The 17,504-nt window shown below is 38.7% G+C and overlaps 2 protein-coding genes across 6 annotated transcripts; one reads left to right on the top strand and one right to left on the bottom strand.

The window, feature by feature from the left end:
- Nucleotides 1–415: 415 nt before the first annotated feature.
- Nucleotides 416–5,979, bottom strand: LOC121185350. Of its 5 annotated transcripts, none has more exons than XR_005894359.1 (10): nucleotides 5,879–5,979; nucleotides 5,289–5,319; nucleotides 4,642–5,192; nucleotides 4,149–4,199; nucleotides 3,918–3,944; nucleotides 3,219–3,479; nucleotides 1,537–1,590; nucleotides 1,341–1,379; nucleotides 1,172–1,223; nucleotides 416–915 (listed from the first exon to the last, which is right to left on the bottom strand). XR_005894359.1 is itself a non-coding variant. In XM_041043392.1 (10 exons), exons 1-8 carry the CDS (start codon nucleotides 5,919–5,921, stop codon nucleotides 1,342–1,344), a joined length of 1,056 nt encoding a protein of 351 aa, XP_040899326.1. In that variant the 5' UTR covers nucleotides 5,922–5,979; the 3' UTR covers nucleotides 416–915; nucleotides 1,172–1,177; nucleotide 1,341. The 5 variants fall into 5 exon arrangements, 4 of the variants coding, with proteins under 4 accessions (XP_040899326.1, XP_040899323.1, XP_040899324.1 ...); XM_041043392.1 differs by having other exon boundaries at nucleotides 1,172–1,177; XM_041043389.1 differs by having other exon boundaries at nucleotides 416–1,223.
- Nucleotides 5,980–9,496: 3,517 nt separating this feature from the next.
- Nucleotides 9,497–16,529, top strand: zmp:0000000881 (cyclin-dependent kinase 3). Its single transcript, XM_041045058.1, has 5 exons — nucleotides 9,497–9,571; nucleotides 12,025–12,170; nucleotides 12,376–12,514; nucleotides 13,160–13,267; nucleotides 13,628–16,529. The coding sequence occupies exons 2-5, from the start codon at nucleotides 12,025–12,027 to the stop codon at nucleotides 14,507–14,509; spliced, it is 1,275 nt and encodes a 424-aa protein (XP_040900992.1). The 5' UTR covers nucleotides 9,497–9,571; the 3' UTR covers nucleotides 14,510–16,529.
- The last annotated feature ends 975 nt before the right edge of the window (nucleotides 16,530–17,504 follow it).

The following is a 17,504-nucleotide window of genomic DNA, read 5'->3' as shown; positions in this document are numbered from 1 at the left end:
TTTGTGAGTGCTGAAGTGTGTGTGTGTGTGTGTGTGTGTGTGTGTGTGTGTGTGTGTGTGTGTGTGTGTGTGTGTGTGTGTGTGTGTGTGTGTGAGAGAGAGAGAGAGTCAAGGCAGGGCGCAGTTCCTGCTTCGTGAGATTTTGCAATGTAACCACTGACTCTTTCCCGGTAGTGGCTATTTATGAAACCCACCATCAATAGTCACCAGAAGCTGCCACTTTAAAAAAAAAAAAAGTGCTTACATGGTAATGCATTAACAATTATAATACAAAACTGAGTTAACTGATTATTCTGCATAATAAACACTTGTAGTTTTCACTGCTGCTGATAGACCTTGTTTTGTACTTTTAATCTTAGCACTTCTTCCCACAGCCTGGTCCAGTATCATAAATAGAAATAATCACAGAACCATAAGCGGCTTACAGCAGTTTTTAATCAAGATAAGCAGGTATACATCTTCATTCAGCCATTTTTGCAGAAAGCTTAGTCATTATTAGCCATCAGGTTGAAAGCTAGTCAAATAGAGAATTGAAAGAGAAATAATCTGTCATTTTTCAAGGAAAAAAAGGCTAAAAGTTGCCCATGGTTTCAGCTGTTGCTGCTTTCCTTTGTCTTGCTGTTTTTTTCTGACATTTTACATATAGGTCAAACGATTAAAGTAAATAATCAGCAGATTAATCAGCAGTGCAGCCCTGTTACCAAAACAGCGGTTTATCAAAGACAAACCCTACCCTACCGTACCATACCTTATGCAGCTATTCTATCTATATGCAAGCAAATGCAATTTCAAAATGCAGCTTTGGCTGCAAAACTAACAAAAAATGCAAATGAAAAAAACTTGATCAGAGGATCAGATGTGAATAAATGGCCTCTGCTCATGGTCTTCTTTCTGCTCATGCTGTTGTTTTTTATCCTGTTACCAAAAAAGAGAGAAACGTGTGTCAAGTGGGACACTATTAAACTGAAAATATTCACAGCCCACTAGAGGGGCCACTGGAATTGATATTTGAAACTAATATTTTACTGCAGCAAAGATTCAAGATAGACAGTGACTTTGTATAAATCCTGTTTAGGTAAGTATGAATGAACAAAAGATAAGATAAGATAAGATAAAGGTGTATCTTACAAGAACGGTGACAAATACAATGTAAAACTCAGCAGTACTGAACCTGGATCTGCATTCCCACAAGGGCAGAAACATGACTGTTATATCAGATGAAACTGGTTTGAAACAAAATGTTGCAGGTAATTTGACACTTTCTGAGTGAAGATAGTCCTAACTTTCAATTGAACATGCTGAAGGTGGTGTGATCAGTGACCATGCTGAGTTCCACTTACTTTAAATCACAAGGGCTCTGAGCAGAATCAAAAATAGGACTGCAAAATGAAAACACATTGCTGTCATGTTGAGTCAGTGCAAATAAAAAAAAATCCAGCTGATAGCAACTAAAATACACATATACAAAATATTTTAAAGCTATCACTATAAATGTCATTATTAAATTGACATTCAGTGCTTGTGTTAAATACATACCACCCCTGGAAATCAGTGTAGTACATGCAGAGCCATGGAGCTGCTGATAGTTGCCTGAAAAAAGAAAGGAAGAAATTAAAATAGCATCAGGAACTCCACAGAACCCCCTGATTAACATTTTACACTGTGGTGCACTAATACACTTTATTTCAAATAAAAATACTGGAATTTAATGACGACTTCATGATGGCACAGGCTGTTTAAGGCAAATTAAAGGTTGCGGTTACATTGATATTGTATAATATTGTGAACAGCTGTAGCCTGTTGTACAAAGCAAACCTCACCTGTGCTGCAACACAAATATTTCTTTACTATTCATTTGTTTATGTATATGGGAATAGTATTGGGATTATATAATACCAAGAATCATGTACAGATACAGCAGCAATTTATGTTATAGTTAGGCAGGGAGTCCCTCTCTTTCCCCTTGTGCCTCCTTTGTTCCCTGATACATTATTCATCCTGCATCTCTCCAAGCTCCTCCTAAGGACCTGTTTCCTTATAGCCTGCCCACTCTTCTAACCACTGACTCTTACTCTTTTTTTTTTTTTTGCTAGTAAACCTCTCTCAGACTCTGACCCTGGCCTCCTTGCTCTGTGTTCTGCATTTGGGTCCTGACTATCTAGTTAGCTGCACACCACAATTTATATTTGAAATATTTCAGATTTTGTACCTTTAGCTATTGTTGAAATGAGGTCATTTTGGAGGACATAGTTTGTGGTGTTGTATTATATAGAGCTGTGTTTCTGCTGTTTAGCCTGCCCTCATGGAATCAAATGGGGTGGACAAAATAATAGAAACACCTTTCAGTATGCAATATTCTGTAACTCAACACAATTTAACAGCATTGCAAACTACATCCACCAAAATGACCAGATGTCAACAAAATCTGAACATCACAATTGTTGTGAAGGTGGGATTTATTGCAGGACATTTGTATTGGACAATATTAGTTTTAGCTAGGTGTTCCTAATAAACTGTGTGTAGAACCTGACAGGAGGTGAGGCACCTTAAATTAACAAAATAAGACTGCCTTCACCAGCATCATAGAAATTACAACACTTTTATGAAATAAAAAAAATAAAATTTATGGAAAATAAACAGTGGTGGCATTTCACAGAGATAAAAAAAAAAAAATAATAATAGACTATTTGACTGTGACTAATTTATATTTAGGCCATCGTCTGCTAACTAAGCCGATAACGAGAATGAATGTGGTCTGGATCTCTGTAGCTTATCACCTCTCTGAACAGTTTCTTGGGGGAAACCCCTTTAACCGTTCCAGTGAGATCATTTAGGAGCTGTTGTACAATAACATACTGCCATTTTAATGCTGTTGAACGAACAGTTAAATGTCATGTCATCATCTGCTGTTTATCTGGGTCCAGGCCCAGGTCCTGGGGGCGACCGCCACCCACTCCACAGTGCATTGAAGTCCTACAGCATGGGAGGCGGTGCCACCCAGAGTGGGGTTCAAACCCACAACCCAGAGAGATTGAGTTTCATGCTCTACCAACTGAGCTAACCGGGCGACAGAACAGTTAAATGTAGCTTTTATATCTGAAACACTTTCTATTTTCATCCAGATTTAGTTCAGTTTTTAACTTTGATGTCTAGGCATCTTTTGACCAGCAAACAAAAACAGTAGAGATTCACCCTTAATACATTCATGGCATACTTACAGCCAGGAGAGATGTTCACAATCTGTAATCCACCATTAGCCTCCACCTCCAATTTTCCAACGCCCTGGGAGCAAATGATGATGATACTGGCTTGGAAGTCGCACACGGTACAACTCTTAGGAGCAAGTGGATAGATCACAGAGCAACTTGGCAATGGCTGAGTGAGGTTCCTGCTGTACAGAGGACTGTCATCATTTATCTGATCATATATGGTCATCAGCTTCGGGCATTTCTCCTCATCCATGCAAGTAAAGCACTGATCTGAGGTCAAAAAAAGAGAAAAACACTGATGAGCAACAGGTGTAGAGAGCTACAATAGAAGAATAGAATAGAATAGAATAGAACAGAATAGAATAGAATAGAATAGAATTTTATTTGCCATTTGCACAGATACATTGCAGTACATGTGCATTGGAATTCTTGTGTGCGCCCCCCCCCCCCGAGTCAAGCTTACTAAAAGGTTTAAAGAACACAGTAAAATAAGAAATAAAATAAAATAACCAAGAAATAAATAATACAAAAGAAGAGCAAGATAGTACACTTAAAAGTACCAATTTACAAAGCTCACAGGTGTAAATGTGTGTACATTTAAATTGCATTTAAATTAAAGTGCTAAAAAAAATTCTCACTCTGATATAATTTACTTATCATAGAAATACAATTTAAAATCATACTGTTTTACAAAAGGTCTTAACTTACACTTTTGGTCTCCTGCAGGTTTAGCTCCTATAACATAAGGAAAACATCACGTGGTTAAAAAAAAATCCTATGCATTACTGGTCAAAACAGTATTTAATGTGCAGTATAAAAAGTATTTTTAGCTCCTATATAAGAGAATTAAACTTACATAAAGAACAGTAGAAATAAATACAGGGACACACTCTATAATAGCTGTGTGACAGTGAAGCATGCTCTCTTTTCACCACATACCAGCATAGCCCTCAGAGGCGGGAACAATTAATGCAAATGTCAGAAGGTACACTGAAAATACAGACAAAGAAGATTAATAAAAATCAATTTCCATGTAGTAGTCGTATTATTAATCTCTAAGATGGCATTAATTACTAAGATGGCTGTTTTATTAGGTAAACCGACACAATCTAATTCAACCCAATACAAAACATTATAATTTTACGATGCCTATAATGTTCAGGTTTTTCAATATAATGTAGCCCAGTACAACACCTCCGTCATCTGTGTTTTCAGTAATAAATATATAATTGATATTACACATTTTCATCATATATAATTGATATTACACATTTTCATCAATGTTCAGCAAAAAATGAACATTGTAAACTTCACAAAGATACAACTGAGAATTGATGGTATTGAATTATAATAGACTACATATTGTAATAGATATATTTTCAATAAAAGCACTGGCAACATTTAAAATAAATAAGAATTTAAATTTAATTACGTTTCCAGTTGCTCCGCGCAGCTCTTCTCTTGGGATGGTTGCCATTTTTCACATGTTCAGGAACTAGTGGTGGGCCTTTTCGTTCCACTGGATTTCCCCCTGGGGCCAACGCCATGCCCGTGATGCAGCTATCCTGTCCCGCCACTTCTATGTTTAGTTCCTCCTCTATAATGGTTGTATTTCCAGGTGAAGTGTTAAGAGTTTCCGCTGCTGGACCGTTTTCCAGCAGGCCTTTAGGTGTGGCTCGTGGTGGAAAGTTGTTTTTCTCAACCACAGCTACAGTGGACAAATTTAATAACTCTTCCTTGACAGCCACAGGATGTAACTTAGGCCTTGTGCGACCCACATCAGACAAGATGTCTGCATTAGAACCAGCAGGACGTCCAAGGACCGATAGGTGGGTAACAGCCTCTCCTGTCATGCAGGGGTGCTCAACGATGTCTTGTTCCTCTTTAGGAATGACCATCACTGAGCTTCCTTTACCCTCTTCAGGCAAAGTATTGTAATTATCACTGAACTTGTGCTCCATGTTGGAGGAGAGGCCAGCATCACTGTAATAGAGAGAAAAAAATGACAAATAAATTAAAGCCGTAAGTTTTTAGCTGTAAGTTTTAAAAAGAATAATAAAAGAGAAAAGAGAAACATACCCACTCTCCTGGGTGTGTAGGCCCTGGCTACCTTCAAGTGTAAAACATCATACAGTTAAGTTACAAATAATGGTTGTCATGTGCAAAGCAGGTACTTTTTTTAGTTTTTAGATTAAATTTCAAAAACAAAATACTAGTCTACTGGTTAAAATTGTTGTGTTAACTTAATAACATATAAATGATCTCTTCATCTGATAAAAATACTGTGACGCTGACCATAAAAATCCACCTAACAGTGAATTATGGAAATTTAAGGCAGTAAGACAACACTGATGATGGCAAGCCTGTGCAGGAATGAAACTGCGTCATGAGTTACACGTGCATTTGTTTTAATTGTGTTTGTGTTTCTGGCATGGATTCAGCTGCAAAAAATATGAGCAAAACAATTTCTTTTGTCACTGACATTAATAAAAACCTGTGATTTGATTAAAAGCTATGCGTGTTTATGCCTCAGAAAGCACATACTGAAATCCTGTCAAAGCCGGTTTGCAAGCCGAGAATGAATGAGGGACCTTGTGAGCACTCCAAAAATCTTCCTGACTTTCTGCACAAAGCAATGAAATGATCCAAATTCAAACAAATAAACTTACTTTTTGGCTGAGGATAGAAGCAGTCGTCCGTTGGGTGGGTCATTCTCACCAAAATGAGCAGAAGTACGGGAGATAAGTTGTTATCAAGGACTTGTCTTAAAATGAAGCTACCCAGGAAATGAAATGCCGCTATGACAGCTTCCTTCTGACTACAGGATACTACAAGATCTCCATCTGGTGGAGAAGATATCTCTTTCACTCAGACTGATCAGTTTAACATATACAGTAGGCTGAGCACAGTGTGTCTAATGTGTTTTTTCTTCGCCATTTACTTAATCATCCAAGTCTATTTTCATGAAGATTTTATCTCACCTCAGAGGACTGGGAATGTTTAGAGCTTCTTTAGAGCTTCTTTGGTAACAAAGAAATTGCATTAACATGTTTCATAATCTGTAATAAACCGGAAGAAGAGTGAGAAGTGAGAGACCTGCCGTTAAAATGTGTCTTCACCAGTAAACTGCTCTAAATACATGTGAACACAACGTTCCCGTGAGCATTTATGGAGTTTTAACTCATTCATGTTCCCCAGTGTGACAGAGTAGCAACCAAGTGAATCATATGGTGATTTGACAACCATGACTTCCTCTTTCATTTTTGTTCAGTTGTTCACTTGTTTTCTGTAAATACCTGCGTATTTTGTGTGAGGTAGCTGAATCAGATTAAGAATCCAAAAGGAGGAGAGGGATGATGAATATTATGCTATGTGTGGTCTCTTGAGATTTATTTGTCATTACAAGCGAGCAGTGCAAAGAGGACAACAGAGAAACGAGAAAAGAAACACTGCCACCTTTGAAAACTCAGTCATCAGTGTGATGGCTTCCCGTGGATGCATCGTCAGTCATCTGTTGTTAGAATCTAGTTTCAGACATTGTTAATCTGTTGTCTACACCAAGTTCCTAATTTCATGTGATTACTGAGTCTGTTCTGCCAGGTGGGGGGCATAACCAGGAGTATTAAAATACTGTGGTCAAACAAAACAATTTCTGAATTAATTTAAATTGATCAGTGAGAAAAGGAAGGGAAGAAAGGAAGTTATTTTAATGTCCTGGTATCATTGCAGTTTCTTATTGTTGTTGCATACTAGACACGATAGTAGCATTTTACAAATAGGCAATAAACAAATATGTTTTTATTATTTAAGTTTTGCAACGTTTGTTTTTCTGCACATTTTCTTTATTTGGTGTGAACTTTTAAGACTGATTCTTACCATTTGACAGATAAGCTCCAAAGAGCTGCCTTTTTTTTTTGGAGACCTGAATCAGGACCGGAATCAAAGGGTTTCGAGAACAGGAGCCTTATTACCTTGGTACATTTCTTTTGGCTTGTCCAGACCAAAATGTGTGCCGGTTAAATTGTCATATTTCTTTTCTTCATTTACTAGTTCAATTATTTTTTTTCTGTAAATGTCATAGGTTGAAATGCTGCTTCCATCATCATCATCACATTACTTTCTACTTTATTTTCACTATACTACACTTTTTATTTTTTGTTTCACTTCATTAATCTTATTTATTTTAGAAACATTTTTTCTCTTGTGAACACACTCTATGTGTAATTTTCTTCTTCATTTTCAATTGGGAGTTTGCAAGTAACTCCCTACAGGGGATTAATAAAGTTCTTCTGATTCTGATATTACCAGGATTAGAACTGTGGTAAACACTAAATATTTTATTTACTTATTTTTTGTTGGCTTATAGTTAAATGTAAATAGGTCAAGTCTAAAAAGAGTAGAATCAGCCTATATGATATAAAGCAATAGTTTTTTTTCCCCCACTGCAGGATGTAAGCTCCTCCCTGATTGCTAAAATCCCCAGTCTCAGTAAACAAACTGAGAACACGACCTCAGTTTGCTTAATGGCAGCAGCTGGCAGGACAATAAGGAAACCTCAGCCTTATGTAAATCAGTTATAAGAAGTCACTGCTCTGTAACAGGTGAACATGAAAATGCAGGACTTTTTCAGCACTACTGTGAAGCTTCTATATCACCATGTCAGTAATAAGAACTGTCTAAACCTGGGATAGAGTTTACTTTCAAAGATGGGTTTTAAGTTCTGTGAAAGCAGGAAGCTGTACTCATTCTTTTTGATTTGATGAAAATGGATTCTCTGAAAAAACAAGGGAGAGGGTGGAGTGAGCAGTATTGCCAGTTAATCACTGCAGTAGTACTCATAGCAGCATTTAGAGTTTGTGAATAATTCTACAAACAGTCTGTTCTAAAGGAACTGGGTGTGGAGCAATGGAAATCTCAAACATTTTTGGTGAAACTGAAACAACCTGGTGCAGAAAATGCCCCCTGTGTGCTCCAAGGAAACTCAGGGGAATAATAAAGCCTAACAAAAAATCCAAGGAAAAATCTGGCAGATAAACTTAAGTGGATGCAGAGTGTGGGACATCAATGAAAGGTTTAATGAGTATAAAATAAAGCGAGTGCTGAAGCCTTTGTTACACCTACCATAGGTTTTGTGCCATGGTGGTGTCAGACAGGGCTCTTTCCCGACTATCATCCAAACAGCAAAATGAGGAATCGTTTTTCAAAGAGGGACTTGGAGAATGTATGACAGGGAGTCTTGGTGCCATCCTCTTGGCTCATGGACACTTAATAGCTTTATGTTACTGTTAAAGTGACTTTAAACGATCTTTGAGAAGTCATGGAGCTAAATCCAAAGAGAGGGTGTCCTGATGATGTTTTTCTATTGTTTGATTCTTTGATATTTAGTGTTAATTTATTTTAATATGAATTAAATGTTTAATTTTGTTAATTTGTCCCTAATATTGCTGCACAGTGCCTATTCAGGCAATAGTACATTAAAACTACATGATTACACGATTGAGACTACATGAAAACTAGTGAAGCAATTTCTTAGAGAGCTCCATTCGAGGAAACCTGGACCACACGTTTCCTGTTTTGTTGGTGACTCAACTTCAGTCATATCAGCTCTCAGAATGCTAACTGGTGCACAATGGCAAGGTTAGAATGTTGATGTTTAGCAGGTAACGCTTTCCATGTTCATGATGTTAGTTAGCACATTAGCATGCTAATGCATTTACCAAACACAAGATAGCTGATGGGAATGTCTGTAGTTTTATGTGAAACTGGACATATGTCAAGGCCCTGCTGGCCCAAGAACTGCAGTGACCCCAGTCTGGATCCAGCCAAGGACCTCATTTCTCTCTGCATATCATTTCCTATCATCTCTTCACTCACTGATAAAGGCCTGTACTTCTGTGCAAGTGACAATAAAGTTCTATCTATCTATCTAAGATGTCCCAAAAATATTACTACAGATGAATAAATACACTAAATACAGGATTTCAGTATCAACCACAGTAGAATATCAACAGTGGCACTCAGATGCAAAACAGCATAAGAGAGGGGTCTTTTAAGTGTTTGCACCAAGGGGCCCATTACAGTCTAACCACTGTTTCCGTCAGTGTGGCCTTAGCCACACAGTCACATGTCCTTCTGTTTATCAGGCATTTTCTATTCTCATTGGTGTGTTTCTTGACCTCCAGACAGGCTGCTGCAGCAGTCTGATTGCTGCTCCAGTCAGGCTGCTGCAGCAGTCAGGTGTGCCTGCTTTCCTCAGGGCAATGGACCAGATAAAAGAAGGCGTGGAACAGGTATAAAGAGTGACAACTATGTTAACTCATGTTCAGACCTGACGCAGCTGCTTTCCCCACTACAGCAACAAGGTAGGCCTGAGCACATTTCTGTGGTACAGCATAGGACAACATAGATTTATCCATTTCTTTCTACAAGTTCATATTGTAGTGTAAAATTTTCACTCTGATTCCTTCCTGTTTTGAACCAGTCAGCCAAGTGTCTTGGCTCTGGATTATATAGATTATAATTCAATTTCACTTAAATCTTTATATGGCACCGAATCACAACAGAAGTTATCTCAAGGTACTTTCCATATAGAGCAGGTCTAGACCGTACTCTGTATAATATTATCTACAGAGACCCAACGTTTCCCCCAAAAGCAAGCACTTGGTGGCGGCAGCAATGAAAAACTCCCTTTTAACAGGTAGAAACCGTGAACAGAACCTGGCAGACGGCCGCCCACCATGTGCCAGGTTCTGTTCGACCGGTTAGGTAGAGAGGGTGAGTGAGAGGGACAGGAAAGTGAACAAAGGGCAATGCAGGTTTCATGATGACAGCAAGATTAAAAGTAAGAAGAGGACAACAGTATGATTGGTAATAGGACTAACAGCAATACAAACAACAATAATAAAAGAACTAATGATGTTAAGACTAATAGTAGGACTAATAATAATAATAATAATTAATTAAACTAGTAATGGGGGCAGTAGATGGCCCACAGCAGCAGATCCAGACTGTACAACTCAGAGGGCAGATGAACGTGCAGAGTGACAACAGAAGAGAAGAAAGGAGAGATAGCATGAAACTATGGGAAAGGGAAGCCTTCTATAGCACTCAAGGAGGTTGTAATTATAGCAAAAGTGCCTTTATTGAACCAAATGTATCTGGTGACGAGCCTTTCGTATGTTCAAATGTTATTGTTCTCTTATGCAGTACTTCAGTCTGTCTTTTCTGAATATTAATTTTTGACTGTCTCTACTCACTCAGACACTGTGGCTATTCATTCTCTTGCTAAAAGCCAATGGAAGTGAAACATGAAAGTATTTTTTAAGAGCTTACATGACAAGTTTCAAACTTATACTCCAGCCAACACAAAGAGAAGCTTTTTTTTTCTCTCGCGGACTTACCAGTTTGTCAGCTTGTTAATCTCCCCGTTAGATAAGATGGACATCAAAATGTATGTGAAAAAGGTTGCAGAATCTTCTGTCAGCATTATTAAGACGATAAAACTGTTTAGGTCAGTGCACCAGAGCTGTTATTTACACAACAGGTTCCGTTATGGTTGATTTATATGGTCATATGGTTTAGTTTGGTAGGTTACTTCAGGATTCAGGATATCCTGGTTCCAGATTTCTGAATCTCCACCCATGCTGTATCATCGATTCATTCAGTGATTCACACGCTGAATCCAATTAAGTGAATCAAAATGGCAGTTCAGTTGGTGAATCAGACAGTGAATTCCCAATAAGAGACTGACAGGATACTCCCTTTCCAAGAATGCTTATTCCCACTTGTGAACATATTATATAACATATATGCTCTTTACCTCCAACAGACCCTTTACAGATTTATTCATGCTAAAAAGAAGCTCAGATGAAAGATATGTGTAAATACATTTGTCCAGCCAACACTGTGGCAGTAGTTTTTATACTAGCAGTTAAAATACACCTCAAGATCATCCATTGTTTACAATTTTAACCTGAACCAGAGAAGTATTAGCAACAGTATCAGAAGTAAAGTTACTGATGACGAATGCATTTCTGTGTACAAAGAGCACATGTCAAAGTAGTTACTCCATAGCAATGTACATTTCATTAGCTGCTCATATTTTATGTTTAAACTTGAATCTTTGAAGAAACTAGCTCTAAAATAAATGTAGTAATGTAAAAAAGTAAAATATTTAACCTTGAAATGTTGTGGAGTTGAAGTGTAAAGTATAATGTGGAAATGCTAAAGTAAAGTACTTGTGTAAATGTTTTTAGTTACTTCCCACCATTGGAGGCTGTCTGAGGTTTCAGTTTGGAAGCTCTATAAAGAATGTTATTCTGAAAAACACACCTGAAATACTCTGCCCACAACAAGTGGAATTTAGCTTAACATGAGTCTTTTAAATGACTATACATAATAATAAACAGTCATAACAGTAGGTCCTGTCTGACTTTGCAAGGCCATCACAGTCAGACTCAAGCATTATGTAAGAGGAAAGTCCCAAAAATCACACCAACCTAAAGCAAAAACAGGAAACTTGCAAAGGCTAAAAGGAACGGTGATAAAAAGAAGAAGACCCTCATTACCTCTGACTGAAGAAACAGGAAACTACTGACAACATTTATACTGATGCATCAAAAATGAATCAGTATAAATGAAATATCTCAACATTTGGGACAAACTCAAACAATGAGCAAACATTATGTTCTGGAATTTTCTGTTCTTTGTGCTTTTTTTTCAGTCTCCTCTTGTACTTACATTGTTTAGCCTGGGTTTCAACACAGATATAAAAATATCCTCCCTCTTGCTCTCCAAACCTCACGACATCTCCTAGATGGCGTACTCCACCAGCACTCTGGCACAGGGCTGTTTTGGGAAGGTGTACAAGGAGAAGTACAATGACACATGGGCTGCTATAAAGAAGGTCCCCCAGCACCTCATCAACAGGAAGGACCTGGAGAGAGAGTGTGAAGTGTATAAGTAAGTTCCAGTAAAAAAGGAGAAGCTAATTTCTTTAAATGCTGAAGGGTAAAACACCTAAGTTTCCAATGTGCCAGAGTAAAGGAAAAAAAAAAAACAGCTGAGTAAGTAGTGGTGAGCAACATTTTTCTTTTGTGGTGAAGTTTCATGTAAAACAATTTTCCATTTGTTAAACAAATTTCCATGTGTTACTACTGACCTGCAGCAAAGCAAATCATCCCAACATAGTGAAGCTTCTGGGAAACATAACGCTCAAAGACGGGAAATGGATTATTCCTCTAGAGTTTATCTTTGGAGAGGACTTAGAGACCACCATCTTCAAAGCAGCAAAGTCTAAAATACAGGTAAAGTTGTCATTTGACAGCACACAAAAGTCACATAATGCAAGATTAAATTAAAGACAGTAGTTGAGGATAGTAGTACCAAGAATTCAAAGAATAATAAAATCATGTGCCTTTAATGAAATTGTGTAAAGCCAAACATACGCTGCATGAGTTGCTGTGTGATTATAAGCCTAACTTGGCTATGTAGACTAATTTTCAAAGCCTGCATGGTTTGCACAAAATAAGGCAGGTCACCAAGCCTGTTTGGGACATGGCATCTTCTGTAGTGTGCACTAGTTCAGGATATAAACCTCTTTCTGACTCAGACAGTCATGCTTGCATTTTATGACTAAAATCTGGACAAATCTGGATTTGATTCTGTAAGTTTAAGGTTAGTGACATATACCATAAGTGATCTTCTATGACTAATCTTTCTATGACTATACAAATTCCATCCTTTAATGCGTGATGTTCAAAGTGTTGTGCACCAGAGTGTGTGCACCATTGATTTCACGTTACGCCTTGTTAACTTCAGAGACTAAATTTTGTCAAAATTTCCGGCCTTAAGAAAAAGGGTGTGCAACTCATGAAGAGAAAGTTAGTTTGAATGTTCTGCAGGTGATGCTAAACCAGCTAAACTTCATCTCTTCATTTTCATATCCACAGCTGACTCCAGCTAATAAAGGAACTATCATTATCGGTATGTGTGAAGGGCTGCTTCACCTCCACTCCAAAGATATTGTCCATCAAGACCTGAAGCCCGAAAACATCATGGTGAGTGGAGAGATGCCCATAGTACTGACATTTTGATTACACCTTTGCCAACACACAGCAACATACAATACACAGAGACAAGATGAAGGAGAACTGCTTGGCAAAGTACATTGTGACATAAAAATGTGTGGGGACCTGATTTTTGCAGGATGTTTGGTGCTGACAGGCTAAACTAAGATGGTGGATGTAGCAACAACCTGCTTAATGTTAATATGTTAGCTTTATCATGAGAATGTGAGAATGTGGGTTCATGCTGAAGCAGAAGGACCAGGCTGTTCAATATTACCCCACTTGTAAAGCCCTGAATTGTAATTTTGTAAGAAAATATTTGATCCAAACTAACAAACATTTGTCATCCAGGTGGAACATAACACAAACAGAGCGGTAATCATTGATCTGGGACTGGCCAAGTTCTTCCGGCATGGTCTCAATTCTGCAGTGGACATGGGAAATGAGGCGTACTCGGCCCCTGAGGTGCTGCAGAGGCGCAGCCAGCGAGACCAGTGTTCAGACGTGTGGGCCATGGGTAAGATCATCGCTGAGCTCTGTGCCCGGATTCGGCTTTACACACCTAGTGTCTGTCCCACTAAGATCAAGGAGACTCTGCAAGATCAGCCGTACTGCAATGCTGTGTGTAGGATGGTGGAGCCCAACCCTGCTCTGAGGGCCTCCATGGCAGGGGTCATTAGTGACATACGGAGGGCTGGACGCGCAGGCATCGTCACCAATACACCCCTTCAAAGAGAACAGCTTATGCCGCCTTCAACCCATGTTACTGCCAGAAACCGGTCTCCGTCACCAGTGAACAGAGATCCATCACCAATGAACAGGGCTCCGTCACCTTTCAACAGGGATCAATCACCATTAAACAGGGATCCAACGCCGTTCAACAGGGCTCCATCGCCCTTTAACAGAGGTCCATCACCTCTGCACATGTCTCCATCACCACTAAAATGGGAACGCTCACCCAAACCAGAATTCAAAGCATTGCATCAAGACAAGGACAAAAAGCAGGCTCTGGTCCCGACAGGCAGAGCTGACCTCACTCAGGACTTCATGAAAATGAGGCTCTACCAAGAGGCTGCCAAGGATCTGCCCTGCAACCTGCCCACAACAGGGAGGGTGGTGGTGCGGCGCTTTGAGGAGAAAAACGGAGAGGTGGAAAAATGGGAGCAGAAAGAGGTGGTGACACGTGATGGAAAGATAGTCAAGTTTGACGATGTCAAGTTTGATAGCAAATAAGAATAAGAGTTTAGGGATTTGTTGTAGCTCCTAAAAAAGTGATTGCATGTGAATGGTTTGTTCAGGGTCACCCTGCTCCTATTTTCTTAGGAAAGCATGTAAAAAGCATGTCTCCATGGATTAAAGAGTAAACTGAGACCAGGCTCATCGTGGGCACCAGTTTCTGGTACAAGACTTAGACTTAAAACCTATTACAAACCTAGAAACACATTAAGGCAAATTAGAAGCTGCAATAAGGGGACACCTTAAAATAGTTGGTTGGTTGTGCCTGAACATGATATTCAGCTATGGAATCTGACTCAGCTTGCCAAGAAAGAAATATCTCAAGGCAAGAACAACCATTTGTGAATGTTTTTCACTACCTGAATGGATAAGACTGTGAACATGGCTCACACATTATGTTTATGTCTATAAATAAAATCAGCAATGTTTGTTGCAGTTGCAGAGATATAGTTGCATACTTTGTTTTGTGTTTCACGCACGGAGTCCTTATATTTGAGACTAACTGTTTCAGCTCTGGGTCCAGAAATTCCTAGTTCCTGCAGTGATCAGCTCAGAGACACACAAAGGGCACTGTTTTTTTTTTTTTTTTTGGATTCTACTGACTCATTAAAAACCAGAAGAGCTTGTTTCACAGCCCACCACTTTGTCTATGTTCTTGTTTAACAATGCTGCAGGAATGAATGGCTTCTGCCCCCACCACTATCAAGCAATCTGCTGCATGCCTTAAGACATCAACACTGCTGACGCCACTGAACTCTGCTCAGTGTGCTCATGTGTGTCAAGTTCTAAGACTGTTTCAGTTAGGTCTATTTAGTCTCCTTCAGTCTATCTAAGCAACAAACTGAGGAGAGGAAGTGGGCTATGTGGTTTCCTTCAGACTTGAAGATTAATGTCTGTGTCTGTGGCTGTATGCCAGGAATGACATTTGACAAATACATTTGCGGTGATTTTTCAAGCACCTCACAAGATGTTCGGTAAAAAAAAAGTTGCTGAAGAGCATACATATATCACTGAAGGGACCCTAATAAGGAAAACAAGGTGGAGTGTAAAACAACAGTTCTTTTGTGTAAACATGGCAAGTAAAAGAGACAAATATACAGGGTGAATGGTGGTCACATCGAGACCACACTTCCATGCTTTATTTCACTTGTATATGTGATTCTTGCCCATAATGTGTCTTAGACTGTGTTGCATACATTCCATCAGATGAGTATAGGGTGTATTCTTGGTCTCTTTTTTGTCATAATTGTGTCATGCTGCAAAACCAACTGGCAATTAAGGATAAATAAGGTGGACTTAGCGGATGTTTTCATGTTGGTTCCGCAGACGCACAAGAAAGCATTATGAAAGCATTTAACTGGTGCCTGTGTGGCGCATTTAGGAAAACTAGTGCCTTGAGATAAATGTTAACATAGACACAAACACAATGCTAACATGTAGACACAGCATTTCAGGATTCCAGTGTTTGCTGATTACCACTAAAAACAAAGTAGGCTACAGCTGATGGTGTTGGGGATATCATTAGTTTTGCAGGTATGGTGAGTAAGTATTGGACTATTCATACTGAATGTGTCTATCAAATTTATCAATAGTTGCCAAGACCTTTCATTCAAAACCATGGTAACCTCATGGTGGTGCAGCACGAAAAGTCAGGGGATCACCAAAACCATTAGGATTCATCCACCGGATATTTGTCAATTACACATCAACTTTATTATGGCATTTGAGGGAAAGTCAGGAAATCACTAAAATCATGAGGATGTATTGTGTCGGGGCCATGGATGTCTGTATAAAATTTGGTCAAAAAACTTTTGCCTGCCTTACGTATTTTTGTCACCTCCTAGAGTTTGGTTTGTGATATGAGGATATTAAGACCTTGCCCCTGAACTTAAGTTTAAAGCAAAGCAGTTTTTCTTTTGAGAGATGTATGATTTTTACATTTGTGACTATAACGTATATTTATATTCGTATATTTGCTTCCCCTATGCATTGTTTGACATTCATACTGTGAAGCCTTGAGCACAATAGAAAATAAATAAATAATCAGTATATTAATCTGTAATCAAGAAATCATTAGTTGCAGTCTTAGTTACTTCTTTGTCATAGTGTGTGTTGTTATCAAAGGAATACATTGCATTGGAAGGAAATGGCTTTTTTTTTTTTTTTTTTTTTAAATAAGTACAGCGCACTGGCAGCCACATGTTATGAAAGAGTGCACTCTACTGAATTTCAGGCTGAACTGCAGCTGTATTTGTTTCAGTCTGACAGAGCCAGACTACATCAGGCAAGCTCAGTGTTTAGTCTTAAAATATCCACTTGACAATCTGTTCAGGTCAGTCAGAAGTCCTGAATGTAAACAAAAATGACTAACACTACACAACAGCAAAAAGAAAACTCACTCACCGTTGCAGAAACTGCGGTTCCATTCCTAGTAGTGGAAACTCCAACGTAGCCACGGGTCATAGACTGAACACAACAGTTCTACACAAAGACAGGGAGAGAACAGGGGACAGGGAAAGAACATTGCTGATAACCAACTGTGCAGCTGCATGGTTCTCTTACATTTTCATTATTCAACTGAACTCAATTAAAAATTGTGACAGCATTTCTTTTGAATAATCAATTTATTAATGTATTTAAGGCCACTCTGGACTGTGCAGAATTCATAACGAGAGCAGAAATAACTCACAAAGTCACACTGCCCATGGTTGCTACCCTGTGATGACTGCTTTCTATTGTTACTGAGCTTATCCACATCAGAATGGAGTCAAATCAAATAGCAAGTAGCTTAAAAAAAAAAAAAAAAAACATCAGGTCAAGTGTTACACAGTAAATGACTGAGACTTTACACTGTGACTCTGGAAACTTAAGCTTCCTCTGTACATTTTGCTTATCCTCTTGTTTGACAGGACAGCGAGGAGCACTCTGCACAGCAGATGGAAATTTACATGTAAAGTCACAACAAGTCTCCAGCTCACAAAACAGACACTTC

The sequence above is a fragment of the Toxotes jaculatrix genome, chromosome 8, assembly GCF_017976425.1.
Source record: "Toxotes jaculatrix isolate fToxJac2 chromosome 8, fToxJac2.pri, whole genome shotgun sequence".
In the NCBI taxonomy this organism is placed as follows: domain Eukaryota; kingdom Metazoa; phylum Chordata; class Actinopteri; family Toxotidae; genus Toxotes; species Toxotes jaculatrix.
Note: the sequence above shows the minus strand (reverse complement) of the source record. Positions and strands in the feature narration are given on the sequence as shown.

Coding starts and splice junctions, on each gene's coding strand:
- zmp:0000000881 (XM_041045058.1), top strand. CDS start 12,025: ATGGCGTACTCCACCAGCACTCTGGCACAGGGCTGTTTTGGGAAGGTG. Junction 12,515..13,159: donor CAGCAAAGTCTAAAATACAG/GTAAAGTTGTCA, acceptor TCATATCCACAG/CTGACTCCAGCTAATAAAGG. Junction 13,268..13,627: donor TGAAGCCCGAAAACATCATG/GTGAGTGGAGAG, acceptor TTTGTCATCCAG/GTGGAACATAACACAAACAG.
- LOC121185350 (XM_041043389.1), bottom strand. CDS start 5,921: ATGACCCACCCAACGGACGACTGCTTCTATCCTCAGCCAAAAA. Junction 3,480..3,917: donor ACCTGCAGGAGACCAAAAGT/GTAAGTTAAGAC, acceptor TTTTGACCTCAG/ATCAGTGCTTTACTTGCATG. Junction 1,380..1,536: donor TACACTGATTTCCAGGGGTG/GTATGTATTTAA, acceptor TTCATTTTGCAG/TCCTATTTTTGATTCTGCTC.